The sequence below is a fragment of the Bos grunniens genome, chromosome 7 (genome assembly GCF_055505025.1).
Source record: "Bos grunniens cultivar Pamir isolate PY7600 chromosome 7, Bosgru_T2T1.0, whole genome shotgun sequence".
Lineage (NCBI taxonomy): Eukaryota > Metazoa > Chordata > Mammalia > Artiodactyla > Bovidae > Bos > Bos grunniens.
In genome coordinates, this window is record NC_141171.1 from 109,694,140 (window position 1) to 109,712,446 (window position 18,307).

An 18,307-nucleotide genomic window follows, 5' to 3' on the forward strand; every position below is an offset into this window, starting at 1 on the left:
CATGTCCTTAGATGAGAATTATTATATTTAACTGCCTAAGTGAGTTCTTAAGTATATTTTTCAATAACTAGTCTACATTTGCACGGCTCTTACTAATTTATGAGCACATGCTTTTTTGCAGTCTTCACAACAGCCCTGTAGATTAGTTAGGGCAAATATGATGATGAAGATAGTATCTTTTTTTAAAGGTCAGCAGACAGGGATTTAGAGAGTTTAATGGAACAACAGACTGGTTCCAAATAGGAAAAGGAGTAAGTCAAGGCTGTATATTGTCACCCAGCTTATTTAACTTAATGCAGAGTACATCATGAGAAACGCTGGGCTGGAGGAAGCACAAGCTGGAATCAAGATCGCCAGGAGAAATATCAATAACCTCAGATATGTAGATGACACCACCCTTATGGCAGAAAGTGAAGAAGAACTAAAGAGCCTCTTGATGAAAGTGAAAGAGGAGAGTTAAAAAGTTGGCTTAAAACTCAATATTCAGGAAACTAAGATCATGGCATCCAGTCCCATCACTTCATGGCAAACAGATGGGGAAACAGTGGAAACAGTGGCTGACTTAATTTTGGGGGGCTCCAAAATCACTGCAGATGATGAGTGCAGCCATGAAATTAAAAGACACTTACTCCTTGGAAGGAAAGTTATGACCAACCTAGACAGCATATTACAAATAGAGGCATTACTTTGCCAACAAAGGTCTGTCTAGTCAAGGCTGTGGGTTTCCCAGTGGTCATGTAGGAGGTCATGTGAGAGCTGGACTGTGAAGAAGGCTGAGAGCCGAAGAATTGATGCTTTTGAACTCTGGTGTTGGAGAAGACTTGAGAGTCCCTTGGACTGTAAGGAGATCAACCAGTCCATCCTAAAGGAGATCAGTCCTGGGTGTTCATTGGAAGGACTGATGCTGAAGCTGAAACTCCAATACTTTGGCCACCTGATGTGAAGAGCTGACTCATCTGAAAAGAGCTTGATGCTGGGAAAGATTGAGTACAGGAGGAGAAGGGGACTACAGAGGATGAGATGGTTGGATGGCATCACCAACTCAATGGACATGAGTTTGAGTGAACTCCGGGAGTTGGTGAAGGACAGGAAGGCCTGGCGTGCTGCAGTTCATGGGGTTGCAAAGAGTTGGACATGACTGAGCGACTGAACTGAACTGAACTGAACTGAATGGACCTACTCTGGACCACACAGTCAGTTGGTGAGTAGGTCGTTCCTTTTCATCGTCAGTACTTTCTCTGTTGCTCAATGTCTTAGGTTATATATTTAAATTATTAAAATATATTTTAAACTGTAAAACAAGCTCCTTTTATGCATGAAGCAAACTATGTTCATTAGTAAGAATAACCAAATGGTTCAAAGGGCTTAGTGTATGTCTGCGGGGAGCTGCCCGTGAGAACGGGGTCCTTTGTCCAAAGGACACAGCTCTGGGAGCTGCCTCAGTCCTTGAGGGTTTGCTTGCAAACATAGCTCTCTGTCCCCCCACCCCAGAGATTAGGCGCTTATTTACTGCAGACACCTGGAGTTCTGTGCAAACTTCTCACGCACAGGGAAATGTTATCTGGTGTAAGAAATAATAACAGGGAGCCATTCCCATGCTCTCAAGATTTCTTGTGACTGTTTGTAAGATGTATAGGCCAACCAAGAAAAAATGTCAACTGTCTTGTCTTTCTCACGCTCTTCTGTATAAATATAAGATGCTGAATAAAGTTGGTGTCAGACTGCGTCCCTTCGTGGAGACGTGTCTGAACCTCTCGACCCCATCTTTGTTGTAGTCTCTTGCTTTAGTTTCTTTCTTAGCCCTGCCGTGCACATTCTCGGGACCTGATCAACTTTGCCAGCTGGCACCAGCATATGTCATTGTTTATATAAATGGTCCTCCACCAAGTTATGAGCCAAAGAGAAAACACTAACTCCTAGAAAAATCTCAGATAGATGTGGTTGAATGTTTTTCCTTATACACTTAAATTTTAGGTAGTTTTAGGAAGGAACCAAAGGAAGCATGGGGAAACTATGAGGCAACTCAAAAGCAAAACTATTTAAGAAAATTTTTTTTAAATTTCCTTTGTTATTCCAACTAGCATTACGTTAAATGTATTTTTCTCTTTTTTAAGAATTGGAGAAACAGAATTTCTATTTATAAATTATAAAATAGTAGGTATATGTAACAAAAAACAATCAAGAATCAAGAATTAAAGGTCTGAAGTGTTCGCTGCTTTCTTTCAGAATATATGCGAGAAAGGGAAATAGAGGCATTGCAAGTCACAAAGACTGAAGTTTGTCTTTTGAAGTACATCAGTCTATAAGGGACAAGAACACTGGAGTTCTGTTTGCATAAGACATAACTCATTACATACCAAGGAATTATATACAATTGGGACAGACAGGTTTTCCTAATGTTGATCACTAATTTCTGAGTTGGAAAGTAAAAGTTTTGTCATATACCAAGGATTATTTTAAGTCCTCAATTTTGAACCATTTAAAAGCTTTCAGTTGGTTTTAATAGCATATTAAATATTATTACACATGAATTATGGAGCATAAAAGTATTACACTTGCTTTCATTAACAGCCTGCACTTTATACACTCTCCCTTTAATAAAAATGTAATACCATAAAATGTTCATTTAAAAGTCAATCTAAATTAAGTTGCGATTTTTAATTAATCAGCTGAGATGGACTCTGTAAGGAAGAAGGTAGGAGGGCGTCACTCCATCTAAAGCAGCAGCGGGGGAGACTGACTTCCACCGCGGTCCTAACTGCGATCTAGGAAGCGAGCCTCGGTTGCGCGGCCTCAGTGTCTGTACTGTTCATGCCTCTCCCCAGCTAAGTTCATCTTCAGCCATGTTACTGAACTGTTAAGCAGTGATTTTTAATCACAGTAATGTGACCTGATCTGCCACGCACTGGGATACACGTGGGCCTCGCACGTAGCGCTGGTAGAGACCCCGCCTGCCGGTGCAGGAGACTCAGGCAACCTGGGTTCGATCCCTGGCTTGGGAAGACCCCTGGAGGAGGGCGCGGCAACCCATCCGGGATTCTTGCCTGGGCAGTCCCGTGGACAGAGGAGCCTGCTGGGCTATACAGCCCGTAGGGTGGCAGAAAGTTGGGCACGACTGAAGCAACTTAGCAGTTAGCGCGCATGGGATATACTCACCATTGCAGAATCTGTATTCTTGTCCTCCACAGGCCTAAAAATTGATTCAGAAGGGAGTTCTCTTTTACATATGATTTCCATGATTTTCAGAATGCACTGCACATTCGAAGAGATGTTTGGATACATCCAATATAATTCTTTGGAGCAAGAAAGTGCTAGTGTAAGAAAAATAATTTGTGAGAAATATTTCATTAACATCTCGCACTGTGTTTCATTTGTCTTTTCACTATTAAAATATAATTAAATTCAGTACTGAGAGGCTGAAACTGCTGTATATTTCCCCAACTACTGAAGATTAACAATGTTATGTATGACCCCTAGTGGTATAATAGAAAACTACAAGGTAAAAAATTCATACATAAGAGTTCATATAATTCAAAACAGCAATTACATAATGGTTGAATGCCCAATTAAGTATAGTTACTATACAACAATGGTGGAAACTTCCAGCTGAAAATGAATCAAGTCAGAATATATACTCTTCATAATGGGTATTTTGAAATTGCAATCGATGTCATTGCTTTTAAACCAATATTCCAGTTTAATTCTTTTCAAGATGTTGTTGTTATTGATTTTTAAAGTATATAGTTTAATGACAGCAATGATTATGCCATTTCGCATAAGACGATGTGGCATTTAACAGAAATATCTTTGTGTTGTTCTTTTTACGAACTTTTAAACAACCTTTGAGTTTCAGTCCATTAACACAGTGGAAAAATTAGTAATGACCACTCTTTCGTTGGATGGCAACATGGGTAGAGAGCAGTAACTCACAGCCTCAGGTAGGAACCCACCTGCTTCTGACGATGAACACGCCTAAGCAGGTCTCCACCAAACAGCACGTGATAAGAGGGCGGATAGGGGATTCTATCCTTATACGAAACAAAAATGCTGGTGTTCTTGAGATAGATCAACATTAAAAAGCTAATATAAGAACTTGAGGTTTCATATAAATAATTTTTCAAAATGTGTTTGCCACAAATATCTGAATAGCTGGTGAATCACTACGCTAACCACTGTGGAGTTAAGAGATTTATAGTGAAATGAAGGAGACAAAGCAAGTGATACAATAGACATGGATTTCTGTACTGCCGATCTACAGCTGCGCGTGTCTCGGTTTCAAAACTAGTATCCACACACTTCGACTATTACTTTCTCCTCCCTTCTCTACGGCCTCTCGCATCAAACTTTACTCCCTTTCTTGTATCCTGAGTCTCTTGATTTCTTATCCTACAACATACTAATCTCCTCTATTCACCTTGTTTTTCATCCAAGCTACTGACACATTTCTTCTTCTTTCACAGCTAAGCTTTTCAAAACAGCTCACCATTTTGTCATTAAACTTTCCCTCCACTCTGCTTCCCTCCAGTCTGAACTGCGCTTCCGCTGGTGACTGCGCCCGAGAACAGTGACTTTCCAACTGTAGACACGCATCGCCGCTTTCAGAGCTCCTATTGCTTAACACTTTTATAGCTCTCGATAATGGTGACCTTCCTGAATCTCTCCTATTTTGATTTCTATATCACTCCCTCCTGTTTCTCTTAATTCTCCTCTCCTAGTTGATATCTGTCACTCCAATCATCTATTAACTATTTACTTTCCCCAAGACTTTATTCCTATAGTAAATGTCTCCCCCCCTCCCCCGCCGCCACACCTCCCATTCCCGGTGTATCTCATTCACATTAACAGTGATGACTGTTAAATGATCCATGTTAATAAGTGAAATAAGTGAATCACTCTGAAATAAGTGATTCCCGGGCTTGACTCATTCCCCAATTTCAAACATGCTCCCAACTGGGTATATACACCTGAGGGACCTCCAAATTCAATATGTCCAGTGTTTCTCCAGAACCTTTTCAGTTCAGAGTGCCATTACCTTGACCTTACTAGTCAGTATGTAAAACTTGAGATTCATCCTAAATTGCTCACTTTCCCTTATACAGCTTAGATCCACGTGATCACCAAGTCCAATTTTTCTTTATCTTCCAAATACTTTTCAAAATTATTTTACTCTATCTGTCCCCATTGTAGAAGCTCATACCTTTAATCTCTTGCCTGTTCTAACATCATAGCTAACGGACCCCTGCGTCCACCCTCTCCTTTCTCCAGTCCGGCATCTACACCACCGCTAGGGTTACCTAAGATACGAATTTAACTTTTGAAATTCAGATGAGAAAACTGAGTCACAGACAAGGTCAGATGCTCAGTTAAGTAGGAAATTTAAACATAAAACCCATGCAGTCTTGCCCAGAAGCTGTCCGCTTCAATACCGCACATATCACCTTTCACAAAAAACAAAATACAGCTTATACTCTTTAGAGTGATAGTCTGAGCTTCTCAAAATATAACATAAAACATTTATAAGTATAGAAAATAAAAGACAGCCTACCGTATAAATATGGCTGAAGCCTAAGTAAATGTTGTTTAAAATTTTCCAGGTGACCGTGAAGGAAATATATAAAAAGTCGTAAGAAGACCAAATAGCCAATCTGTCAAAAGAGAAAGAAAAAAGATTTTTGTGTTACCTCAATAAATGTTTAAAAACCATAAGGAAAACAAACCATTTTATTATTACTGTTGCTTTTGATGAAACAATTTCAAATTCACTTGAGATCATGTGCTTTTGAAATAACTTTAAAACATTTATATCAAGGTCGAAATACTGGCACAGCTAAAAAAAAAAAAAAAGTTTATAAATCATTTCTCCATTACATATAATGACCAGTACTGAATGCTGTTTTGTTCTATATCCTTTAGAACAGTATCTTTCAAATTGCAAGTCATGCCCCTTAAGTGAGTCATGAAATCAATGAAAGGGGATTTTAAAATAAGAGGAAATGCCATGGTGCCCTGCACAGAGCCTTGTTTCAGTCCAGATATGAATGTGCATTATGTGTGTGCTGGACTGCAACAGCGTTGAGAAATATTCTCCAGTGCAGAGTGTGATTCCCTCATAAAATTACACACAAGCACACACACACACACAATGTCATTACTAAATGAACAATTTAGTATCTTCTGTGAAGTTTAAAATACATGTATAGCTAAAACTGTTTTACACAGACAATAGAATTGAAATATCTACAAAAAATATGTAAGATTTCATGAAAAGTAAGGAAAAAAAAACACAGACTATAGTAATAAATGGAATATAAATGCCTAAATCGTTAAATCATAAGATTACAGGAAAGGACCAAATAATAATACCTACCCTTATATCACTATCAAGACCTTATATCAAAGTCCTCTTTGCCACGATGCAGGGCAATATTAGATCCACATGTGAAAAATAAAATTAAACTCAAAAGGTGATCCTAACAAGTTTCAGTGCTTCCACAAGATTATTAAGCAAATGAGCAGCATCACTGGGCTCTGAACCCAGGACTGTGTGTATTGCATCAAAACACACAAACTTCCAGTTACAGCAGTGATTTCCAAATATTGTTATCAAATTTTTCGATCATTAAATTTTGAGAATGTATCATGAATGTTTATAAATGTATCCATAACTTATAAACATGCATGATTTACAGTATATGTTCATAAATAAATAAAATATTTATGTCATGCCAAGGGATCTCTTCATATAAAGCACTCTGATATAGTACTATGCTTCTCCAAAAGACTGACGTTAGATACGAAGGAAGTGGAAATCAACAGACTATTCAAAAGAACACTGCAATAGCCTAAGTGAGAATATCAAAGTCAGAAAAAATAAATTCACCAGAAGAAGAATAATCTAAGATTTTGAAGGGACCAGAGAAGGATACTGAAAACAAGACTTTAAAAATTTAACATGGGTCAAAAGAGAAAAAAACATGATCGACAAACATATCAGCCTGCATAACTGCTGGATTATACAGCAATTTGATCATGAGTTTCCCCTGATACCAAAGCAAAACTTTATATGACTATACTTGGAAAATGGTTTTTAAAAGCTTTCATCGGCAATATTCTCAAAAGCGAGGCTTTCATTGCCATGTCTTTACCTCTGAAGAACTCTGAACTCCCTGTGCATGTGTGCTCATGTTTCACTGGTGCACGCACTGTCTCTGCAGCTTGACAACTTAAGCTTTGCCTCCTAGGGTAAATTTCTGCCTGTCAATTTCTCTCTCTGCCTGCCCATCTCTTCCTTTGCTCTTTAATCCCCTTTCCTTCTCTTTTCATCCCTTATCTTCATTTCTCTGTTATCTAATTGTGAAATAGAAATGGTGAATAATATTTATTATGTATTACATTTTAATAGTTGGTTATGTGTTTCATGTTCTTTATAGAAGCTTGAAGAACACTGTTCATATTCCTGTCTAAAACATTTAAACTGGACATTCCTGGTGGTCCAGTGGTTAAGAATCCACTTGCCAACGCAGGGGACACGGATTCAGTCCCTGGTCTGGGAAGGTTCTGCGTGCTGTGGGGGCAACTAAGCCCAGACGCTGCAACCACGTAGCCCACATGCACGAGTACTGAGGCCAGCCACCTGAGAGCCCACGCTGGGCAACAGGAGAAGCCGCCACAGTGAGACCCTGCACACCGCAAGCAGAGAGCAGCCTCCACTCACGCCGCTGGAGGAAGTCCGTGCAGCAGCGAGGACCCAGCGCCAAAGCGGAAGTGCTAGCTGCTCAGCTGTGTCCATCCTTGCAACCCCATGGACTGGAGCCCCTGCCAGGCTCCTCTGTCCATGGATTCTCCAGACAAGAACACTGGAGCTGGTTTCCATTTCCTACTCCAGAGGATCTTCCCAACCCAGGGATTGAACCTGCGTCTCCTGAATTGTCAGGCAGACTCTTTACCGTCTGAGCCACAAAGAAGCCCAGAACCAACGTACCCAAAAATAGATGGATAAATAGCAATTATGTGAAAAAATACATTAAACTATAGTTTATATATGGTTTATATATATGTATATAGCTTGCATATATATTAAACTAATGATACTTTAATAAGCAGACTCCAGTAGTTAAGATTCTACACTCAGATGAGGGAAGAATATGCACAAAATGTAAAAATAAGTAATACTAGGAATCAGGTGTTTCTGTCTTTTCCCAAGCATGAGCTATATATTTCTTTGTCGAAAGAGAAACAAAATGCTGTGTGTGAAGGTGAGCAGTGACTCCATGGCAATATCCTTAAATAGACCGTTCTGTCAACAAGAAAAACATCAAAAGCACCCAACTGACTAGTAGATATACAGTGAAACTCCTGCAGAGAAAAGGTGGGCGACTGAAATGGCTTCTTGTCTGAAATCAAAGGCACTTACAAAGCTGCTGCTTTCTCCTAGCTAGTCTATATTATCTAGAACAATGAAAAGCAAGCATTCAAATCGGTAAATCTGATAGGCAAGTAGGTTCAGGTGCTCAGTCGTGTCTGACTCTTGCGACTCCATGGACTGCAACCTGCCAGGCTCCTCTGTCCATGGAATTCTCCAGGACAGAATACTGGAGTGGCTTTCCATTCCCTTCTCCAGGGGATCTTCCTAAGCCGGGGATAGAACCCGGGTGTCCCACATTGCAGGCAGAGTCTCCCTGCAGCTGAGCTACCAGGGAAGCCCTAGTAAATCTGGGAGCCCAGGTAAATGAGTAGAATCATGGCTGAGAGTCCATGAGATCCTGGGTTTCAAACTCTTCTCTGCTGAGATCTTGGGTAAGCAACTTAGAGTCTCTTTGCCTAGTCTGTGGAATGGTGGTTAATAATAGCACCTACCTTTTAGGATTATTGTGATTAAACAAGTTATTATGTCTAATACATCTAAAGCACCAATTATTGTGCAATGCAAATAGTCTAACCACTCACCTGAGAGGATATAGGAATCTTTTTAAATTAAATGAATCCATGGTATATGTAAATTATAAGCAATATACACAATGACTAAAACTTTATTTTATAGCCATTTTTATTGCTGGCAAAAATATAAAAGGCAAGAAATGGGAAAAGGCCACCAAAGAGGATGAGAAGGAAAGGAGAAAAAGCTACACACACTTGACCTATGTTTTTCCTCCATTCTTTTCCTGTCATAAACTAGCCCTAATGCTAACTCTTTTTATATAAGTAATGCATATATTATATTTTGAAATCCCAAAATAATTATATAAATAGAAGCTCTTAGGTATGGTTATAATGAACAGTTTGGGAAATAAAGAAAGAAGAAAAGGACATTGTAATTTTACTTGTCTCTTTGCCCCCAGCTGTTCTGTGCAGAGCCTCAGTTCTTTGCATGTTCAGTTTCTATTATGCTCTGTTTCTTGCCTGGTGTCCATAAATCTTTTACCCCAAACGTATCAGACACGATCTGGACTTAATCTGTAAGGTCTGAAATACAGCGTCTTCCAAAACGCCCTGGATGACCCATGAGTATCTTCATGCACACTTTCTAACATAATCAAAATCTCATAATCAAAAGTAAAGAAGGGAAAATACATTTTTGCAAATAACACTGTACTTAATTTCAAATGATATGTATATACATATATGTCAACTAAAATATATACATACAGATATATTTTCTTTATTCATAAAGAAATTATTCTTCTGGTTTTTCTTTGCAATAAAACCACTAGTTAAGCCAAATTTCTTTGACTAATAATAAGTTTGGCAGCAGGCAACCTGATCATTACAGAAGTGGAACGCTCTGTCTTCTAGGACCTTATGAAACATGAGCTGCATGAATATAGTTCCCATCTTACAGCTCTAAAATGACATAGAATACTGAGATAACAATCTATCTTCTGAAATCGGGCCACATTTTAAGAGTATACCAGTCAGCATTTTCAAATGGAAAACTGGCATTCAGCAACCCTTAAAATAGACAGGAGGGGAAATAAGTACAAACTTGATTCTTAATCAAATGTTATTTTCTTACCTAGCTGGCAAAACTGTATTTTCTCCAACCATCTCCATTTGCATATCAAGTAATAATGTAGTGTCCACATTTAGAGATTAAAATAAACTACCAAACAAGAGAATATTCTGTAATAAAACCAAATGGCCTGTTTGGATCCTGAAACAGGTATCGTGTGGCCAGATGTAGTGCATGTGGCAATTAAAATACATTGGAATCACGTTAAAACATACCTTTGCCAGCTTGATTTCAACTGAGTATAAGTATGCCTTTTGGAATGCATCACAGCAGAGTCTGTATAGAACTGATTCCGCAACAAAAAATAAGGCAGGCAGATGATCGCAATCAAAGACAGCATGGTCCAGGGAAGCATAGAGCATATTCAAAGCTTCTGAAATATTGACAAGTAGAAACATAATTTATAAATCATTTTTTTCTATAAATCATTTTTTGCTGTTTTTCTACACACTACGATTAAGTCTTATAATCAGTCACCAAGACCACATTGTGGCTTTAAAATACTCACAGCCTTGGAGTCCCTCCCATCAAGAGGTGAGGTCTATGCCCTGCTCCCCTCGAGCCTGAGCAGGGCTCGTGACTGCTTCAACCAATAGTAAGGGCCATTCAGTGACGCTGTGTGACTTCAAGGCTAGACCAGAAAAGGTAATCGAGTCGCCCCCTTGAGACTACAGAGGAGGGGAAGGGCAGGAGAGAGGCGAGGAAAGAGAGAGAAATGCCCTAGGAAGGCGTTCCAGCTCTTCCAGCCAACAAAACAAATCGCCAGTCCAGGTGTGATGCAGGATACAGGATGCTTGGGGCTGGTGCACTGGGATGACCCAGAGGGATGGCACGGGGAGGGAGGTGGGAGGGGGATTCAGGATTGGGAATATGTGTACACCCGTGGTGGATTCATGTTGATGTATGGCAAAACCAATACAATATTGTAAAGTAATTAGCCTCCAGTTAAAATAAATAAATTTAAATTAAAAAAAAAAAAGTAGATCAGGGCACATATGTGCGTGTGCTGTGCTCAGTCGGTTAGTCCTGCCCAGCTGTTTGCAATCCTGTGGACCGCAGCCCACCAGGCTCCTCTGCCCACGGGACTTTCCAGGCCAGAGCACTGGAGTGGGTTACCATGCCCTCCTCCAGGTTTCTTCTCAACCCAGGGATGAAACTCACATCTCCTAGTCTCCTGCATTGGCAGGCAGGCTCTTTACCGCCAGCATCATTACATAATAGTGGGGAAATCGGACAGAACTGGATGACAAAGAAGTGCTATAAACAGAAAAGCAGAGGGAATAAGGCCAGTGGAGCTGAACAAGGAAGAATGTAAAGCTAAGGCCCTACAGAAAACTGCACCTCACGTCATTACAGGCATATTTCATTTTACTTATTGTGCTTTGCAGGTATTGCGGATTTTCTTTTTTTTAGTTGAAGGTTTTTAGTAATCCAACATCTAGCAAGTGTAGCAAGTGCCACTTTTCCAAAAGCATTCTTTTTTAATTAAGGTATGTGCATTTTCCAGACAAGCTATTGCACAGTTGATAGACCGTAATATAGTATAAATATAGCTCTTAAAAGCACCATGAAGCAAAGAACTTCATGTGACTCACTTCATTGAAATATTTTCTTTATTATGGGGATCTTGAACCAAACTCACAATCTCTCCAAGAATGTACCTGTACAAAGATTTTGAACAGCTGTTACGAACAAAACTGAGGTTACGTGACAAGGAAGAGCAAGCGGTTGCTGGTGAGTCAAGACTGCTTACCTCAGTATCACTTAAAACATTTTACAGACCCAGGCTGTAGACCGCACTGTGATGGAAGGCCCTACCGGCAAGTTAGATACAGAATCATTCTTACTCTCCGTACCGCTTGAGAGCTCCCAGACAGCACTGCTGCTGCTGCTGCTGCTGCTAAGTCGCTTCAGTCGAGTCCAACCCTGTGCGACCCTACAGACGGCAGCCCACCAGGCTCCCCCATCCCTGGGATTCTCCAGGCAAGAACACTGGAGTGGGTTGCCATGTCCTTCTCCAATGCGTGAAAGTGAAAAGTGAAAGTGAAGTCACTCAGTTGCGTCCAACTCTGTGTGACCCCATGGACTGCAGCCCACCAGGCTCCCCCGTCCCTGGGATTCTCCAGGCAAGAACACTGGAGTGGGTTGCCATTTCCTTCTCCAATGCATGAAAGTGACAAGTGAAAGGGAAAGTGAAGTCGTGTCCTGACTCCTAGGGACCCCATGGACTGCAGCCCACCAGGCTCCTCCATCCATGGGATTTGCCAGGCACGAGTACTGGAGTCGGGTGCCATTGCCTTCTCCACCCAGATAGCACTACAAACCTCAATTTACGTGGGGAAATACTCTCTGACCTCATCTGGATACCATTCTAAACTCATTTTAAAAGGCATACACATAAAATTTAAGTTAATGATAGAAGGAACTTTATTTCCTATAAAGTAATGTTTCTTAATTTCTTTTTTAGATTGGTTGGAGGGGGGTTTAAGAGGCAACACGGAAATAAGAAGTGATAAATGAAAAGGTAATGAGTAAAATGGCTGTTTAAAACAAGTGAAGAAATAAACGGCCATTTGGTTAATGTCTTATGAGTAAGAGTTATAAAATGCCAAAACAAGTTTCTCTAAAGCATAATGCCTATTGTAATTGAAAATCACTAAATGACATTTTATATTACTTTTTAATTAGTTACTAATTTTAGAAAAAAGCAATAACGACTCTACTGAGAAAAAGTTTTTAGAACAATTTCATAATTAGAGAGTTGAGCAGCCAAATTCATAAATTCAAAATTACAAAAGGAACTTTCATAATGAAACATTGTCAGATATTTCAATACAAGAAAGGCAAGTTTTCCTTGGCTCCTGCAGTGTCTAAATATTACAGCTACCAAATTATGCCTTCACTGCTAATGCAAATCACTTAGAGTGACTGAGCAGAGCTCGGCCAGTAGACGTACCATCCTGGACTTCTCCTCTGCACTGAGCCAGGTACACCACTTGGGTCCATGCATCGGGAAGGTGCACGTGCCTCCCCATCCCTAAGGTCCTGAGACCCAGTTTTCTCTGTTATTGGGAAGACAAAAGAAGCAAACAAAAATATACGGCTTTTAAATTTTAATACAGTTTTATTTCCGTTGTCTACATTTTACTAATTTATTCATACTTTATCATTTACTTTTATTGAAGTAGAGTTGACTCACAATATTCTTTTGCTTTCAGGTATGCAGCCAAGTGATTTGGTTACACGCACACATCCATTCCGTCAGACTCTTTTCTATTATGGGTTATAATAGGGTATTGAGTGCAGGTTCCCATGCCCTTCAGTAAGTCCTTGGTGTTCATCTATTTTATATGTGTGTCTGCGAATCCCATGCTCTTTACCTCTCCACACCACTTTTCCCTTTGATAACATTAAATTTGTTTTCTATGTCTGCCTCTGTTTTGTAACTGAGTTAATTTGTGGGTTTTTTTTAGATTCCACACATAAATGTTATTGTAAGATATTTGTCTTTCTCTGCATGACTTAGGTGATAATCTCTAGGTCCACTCATATTGCTGAAAATGGTATTCCTTCATTCCTTTTTCTGGCTGAGTAATACTCCTAATCAAAGCAACGGAGTTGACATGCAGAGCCCCCGTGGTGCCCTGCTCGGCCTCTCGGCGTTTAGTTCGATCAGGCCACCACGGCGGGCGGCGCCCTTGGCTTGGCTCTTGCTGCGGCTCGCTCTGGTGTCCCTGCATTTAGTTCGTGCTGCTGACCGTCGGTCTCCGGCTTCTCACTGAGTTCATCTCCTGCTGAGTCTGTGTATTCGGACCACGGTGACATCTTACGGAGATCCTGGACTCTTTGCATTTGGATTACCTGGAAAAGTGGTGCTGGCAAGCACCATAGTAATGGAGAACATTTTGGAGCTATGTCATCTTCTCTTTTAATCATTAAAACAGCTTCCTGCTATTTCAGATTTTTTATCTGGAGACTCTGGTGGGTCTTGGTACCTTGATGGAGAGACACTAGTGGTCATTCATGTTGGCATGGTGTTCTCTCTCACACTTCTTCCTAAGATAGGCCTTCTTGCTACACAAGTAATTTATTGTTTTCTTCATGGTCTCCTTTGCCCTTGTGGTAATAATTTAAAATGCTCCCCCCCTTGCCCTTTAACATAAAATCATGCAGAACAGTGCTACAGATGATTGTAAACCAAAGCTCTTTCATTTCTCCAAAGAGAATGCTTATGCCATACCAACCGTGACGTTTCATTTCCCTGCACACCTCAGTCTGCCCATATACTGAGAAGTTCAAAGCCCTTCGAAGACACGGATGCAGGATGTAACCAGTACAGCGATTGCTTTAAGTTTTCTCACTTACTTTATACCTGCGCTCTTTGGTACTTCAGTTTTTATGACGATGTAGCATCAGAATTACTACAAGGTTACAGTGAATACTTGCCACGTGGTGTCCTTATGACTGTGAAGTTACGCATACCATTTTCTGCGCTTCTGATGGTCCCTCTAATCCACTTCCCTGCAAGGAAAGCTTTAATGATGTTTTCCCCAATCTTCCATTCTCAAGGATTCACAATTCTTCAATCACCCTGGCTCTCAATATTATCACTGTCTTACTTGCAATATGTGTTCGTCAGATTAGGAACTCATTTGGTATAGTTGGTTCCAGTACATCAGTGTGTTTGATTTTTGTGTTCCCGGGACTCTTTTTCTCTTAAAAGGAGCAGAGAGGATTTCCTCTCGTGGAAAAAGTGGGGACCTTTGTCTTGCTCATCTTTGGTATTTTGGTTAGTAATTTTAGTTTAGCACTCATTATTTTTAATTGGATTAACAACTGAAGGAAATATTTTCCCACTTTCTATGAAGAATACTTTACCTTCACAAGCAAAAAGGAACTACTCTGGAAGGCACCTTGGATTACTCCTCTTTATATAGGTTAACATTTTTGTAAACATTAACAGAAAAGCAGAACAAAAAAGGAGTGGGCAGGGGAAAGTAGGTTCAGCAGTTTTAATCAAAATAAGAAACAAACTCAAAATGCCCCTAAATGTGTTGAATACCTTTTGTTCATGAGGTTAATTTTTGGAATAAGCAGGGGAGTTTTAATGCTTACAGAGATTCCTGAGCAGAAAGTCCAGAGTCCTCATGTATTCCCTCATTCCAGCACAAGCACAGTTTCCCATATTACTAACAGCTTGTTTTAGTAAGGTGCATTTGTTTTACTTGATGGGCCAATATTGATATGTTATCATTAATTGAAGTTCATCCTTTACATTACGGCTCACTTCTGATGCAAGCATTGGCAACCTCTGATCTTTTTCCTGTCTACATAAAAACCATGAGTCTTTTCCCATGAGCCTTTTCTAAAGTGCTGTTTGGTGGATTTAGGCAGCATTGAATCTTTCAGACTGGCTTCTATCACTTAGCAAAATGTGTTTAAGTTTCCTCCATGACTCTTCATGGAGGAAGATAGCTTGATAGCTCTTTGTTAAATCACTGGTAATATTCCATTGTAGGGATGTACCACATTTTGGGGCTTCCCAGGTGGCGCTAATGGTAAAGAATCTGCCTGCCAATGCAGGAGATGTAAGAGACGTAGGTTCGATCCCTGGGTCCAGAAGATCCCCTGCAAGAGGGCATGGCAACCCACTCCTTTTCTTGCCTGGAGAATCCCTTGGACAGAGGAGCCTGGCAGGCTACAGTCCACAGTGTTGCAAAGAGTTGGACAAGACTGAAGCGACTTAGCGACACACACACATACACACACGCACACATATATATATACACACACACACACACAAATATATCACATCTTCTTTATCCATTCATCTATCAATGGGCACTTAGGTTGCTTCCATGTTTTGGATATTGTAAATAGAGCTGCTGTGAACACTGGGGTCATATATCTTTTTGAATTAGATTTTTCATCTTTTCCAGATACATGCCCAGGAGTGGAATTGCTGGATTATATGGTGACTCAATTTTAAGTTTTTAAGGAAACTCCATACCATTTTTCACAGTGGCTGCACCAATTTACTTACCTACCAACAGTGTAGGAGGGTTCATTTTCTTCTACTCTCTCTCCTGCATTTGTAGACTTGTTGATGAAGATCATTCCAACCAGCATGAAGTGATACCTCATTATGGTATGGATTTACATTTCTCTAATAATTAGTGATGTTGAGCATCTTTTCATGTGCCTGTTGGTCATTTGTATGTCTTCTTTGAAGAAAAGTCTAGTTAGATCCCTGCCCATTTTTTGATTGGGTTTTTTTTTTTAAACAGCTTCATGAGCTGTTTGCATATTTTAGAAATTAATCCCTTGTCAGTACTCCAGTACTCTTGCCTGGAAAATCCCATGGACGGAGGAGCCTGGTGGGCTGCCGTCTATGGGGTCGCACAGGGTCAGACATGACTGAAGCGACTTAGCAGCAGCAGCAGCAGCAGTTACATCACTTGCAAACATTTTCTCCCAGTCTGTAAGTTATCTTTTTCATTTTGTGAATGGTTTCCTTTGCTGTGCAAAAGTTTTTAGGTTTGATTAGGTCCCATTTGTTTGGTTTTGTTTTTCTTTCTATTGCCTTGGGAGACTAACCTAAGAAAACACTGGTGCCATTTATTTCAGAGAATGTTTGTCTGTGTTCTCTCCTAGGGCTTTTGTGGTGTCATGTCTTATAGTTAGAAGTCCTTCATGTCTTATATTTAAGTATTTAAGTCATTTTGAGTTTGCTTTTGTTTATGGTGTGAGGGTATGTTCTAACTTTGTTAATTTACATGTGGCTGCCCAGTATTTCCAACACACTTGCTGAAAAGACTGTGCATTGTATAATTATTGCCTCCTTTGTTGAAGATTAACTGTAGGTGTGTGGATTTACTTCTGGGTTCTCTCTTCTATTCCACTGATCCATCTGTCTGTTTTGCAAATAACACACTGTTTTGATTACTATAGCTTTGTAGTATTGTCTAAAGTCTGCAAGGGTTATACCTCTAGCTTTGTTCTTTTTTCCTCAGGATTACTTTGGCAATTCTGGGTCTTTTGTGGTTCCATATCAATTTCAGGATTTAGTTCTAACTCTGTGAAAAATCTCATGAGTAATTTCATAGGGATTGCATTGTATCTGTATATTGCTTTGGGTAGTATGGCTATTTTATCAATACTAATTCCTCTAAACCAAAGCATTGGATACTTTTCCATTTCTTTGAATCATCTTCAGTTTCCTTTACCAACGTTTTATAGTTTTCAGCATGCAAGTCTTTAATCACCTAGGTCATGTCTATTTCTAGGGTAATTTTTTTTATACACAATTTTAAACGGCTTTGCTTCTTTTCTTTTGTTTTCTCTTTCTGATATCTCCTTGTTAGTGTAAAGAAAGGTAACAGATTTCTATATATTAATCCTGTATCCTACCACCTTGCCAAATTCATTTATCCATTCTGGTAGTTTTTGCGTGGTGGCTTTAAGGTTTTCTGTATAGAGTATCAGGTAATCTGCACACAATGAGAGTATTATCTCTTCTCTTACAATTTGGATACTTTTTACTTCCTTTTCTTGTCTGACTGCAATGTCTAGAACTTCCAACACTATGCTGAATAGAAGTGGTAAGATGGACAACCTTATTGTGTTCCAGAATTTAGGGATAAGGTTTTCAGTTTTTCACCACTGAGTATTACACTGACTGTGAAAGTGAAGAGCGAAAGTCGCTCAGTCGTGTCTGACTCTTTGCAACCACATGGACTGTAGCCTGCCAGGCTCCTCTGTTCACGGGGATTCTCCAGGCGAGAATACTGGAGTGGGTAGCTGTTCCTGTTTCCAGGGGATCCTCCCAACCCAGGAATCGAACCAGGTCTCCCACATTGCAGGCGGACTCTTTACTGTCTGAGCCACCAGTGGGCTATCATAAATGGCTTTGTAATATGTTAAGATATGCTCCCTCCATACCCACTTTGGTGAGAGTTTTAATCATGAATGGATGTTGAATTCTTTTTTTTAATCAACATTTTCCATGGATTTTTAAAAAATTAAATATATGGTAAACCACGAATAAAATACTGGGAAATAACTGCAACCAAAAAAGATGGCTTAATTTATTCATTTGTTTTGTGCAGTTTTTCATTTCACCAGTCATTTAGTATTATAGCAAAATCATGTGCATATTATTTCTCTGTCAAAACTTAAATGGTATCTAATTAAGAAAAGGTAAAACAGAGATTTATTTTACCTTCTATTCTGTTTTGATATTCTTTGAAAATTTGTGAATTAATGATATATTCTTAAAGAATGTATTTAACAGGCTAG

General features: G+C 39.7%; 1 protein-coding gene and 1 pseudogene across 21 annotated transcripts in view; one reads left to right on the forward strand and one right to left on the reverse strand.

Moving 5' to 3' along the window:
• The window catches only part of TMEM232 (transmembrane protein 232), a 274,263-nt gene that overhangs the window by 215,243 nt on the left and 40,713 nt on the right, over nucleotides 1–18,307 (reverse strand). For 16 of the 21 annotated variants that reach the window (XM_086413382.1, XM_086413380.1, XM_086413381.1 and 13 more), the window contains 4 exons: nucleotides 12,966–13,071; nucleotides 10,225–10,382; nucleotides 5,546–5,645; nucleotides 3,157–3,311 (listed from right to left, as the gene is read on the reverse strand). In XM_086413382.1, coding sequence (XP_086269508.1) covers nucleotides 3,157–3,311; nucleotides 5,546–5,645; nucleotides 10,225–10,382; nucleotides 12,966–13,071 — 519 coding nt within the window. Of the gene's footprint in view, nucleotides 1–3,156; nucleotides 3,312–5,545; nucleotides 5,646–10,224; nucleotides 10,383–12,965; nucleotides 13,072–16,052; nucleotides 16,674–18,307 lie in introns of those variants that run through there. The other 5 variants (XM_086413400.1, XM_086413398.1, XM_086413401.1 and 2 more) reach the window with 2 other exon arrangements.
• Nucleotides 13,288–14,849, forward strand: LOC147370104 (solute carrier family 38 member 6 pseudogene; annotated as a pseudogene).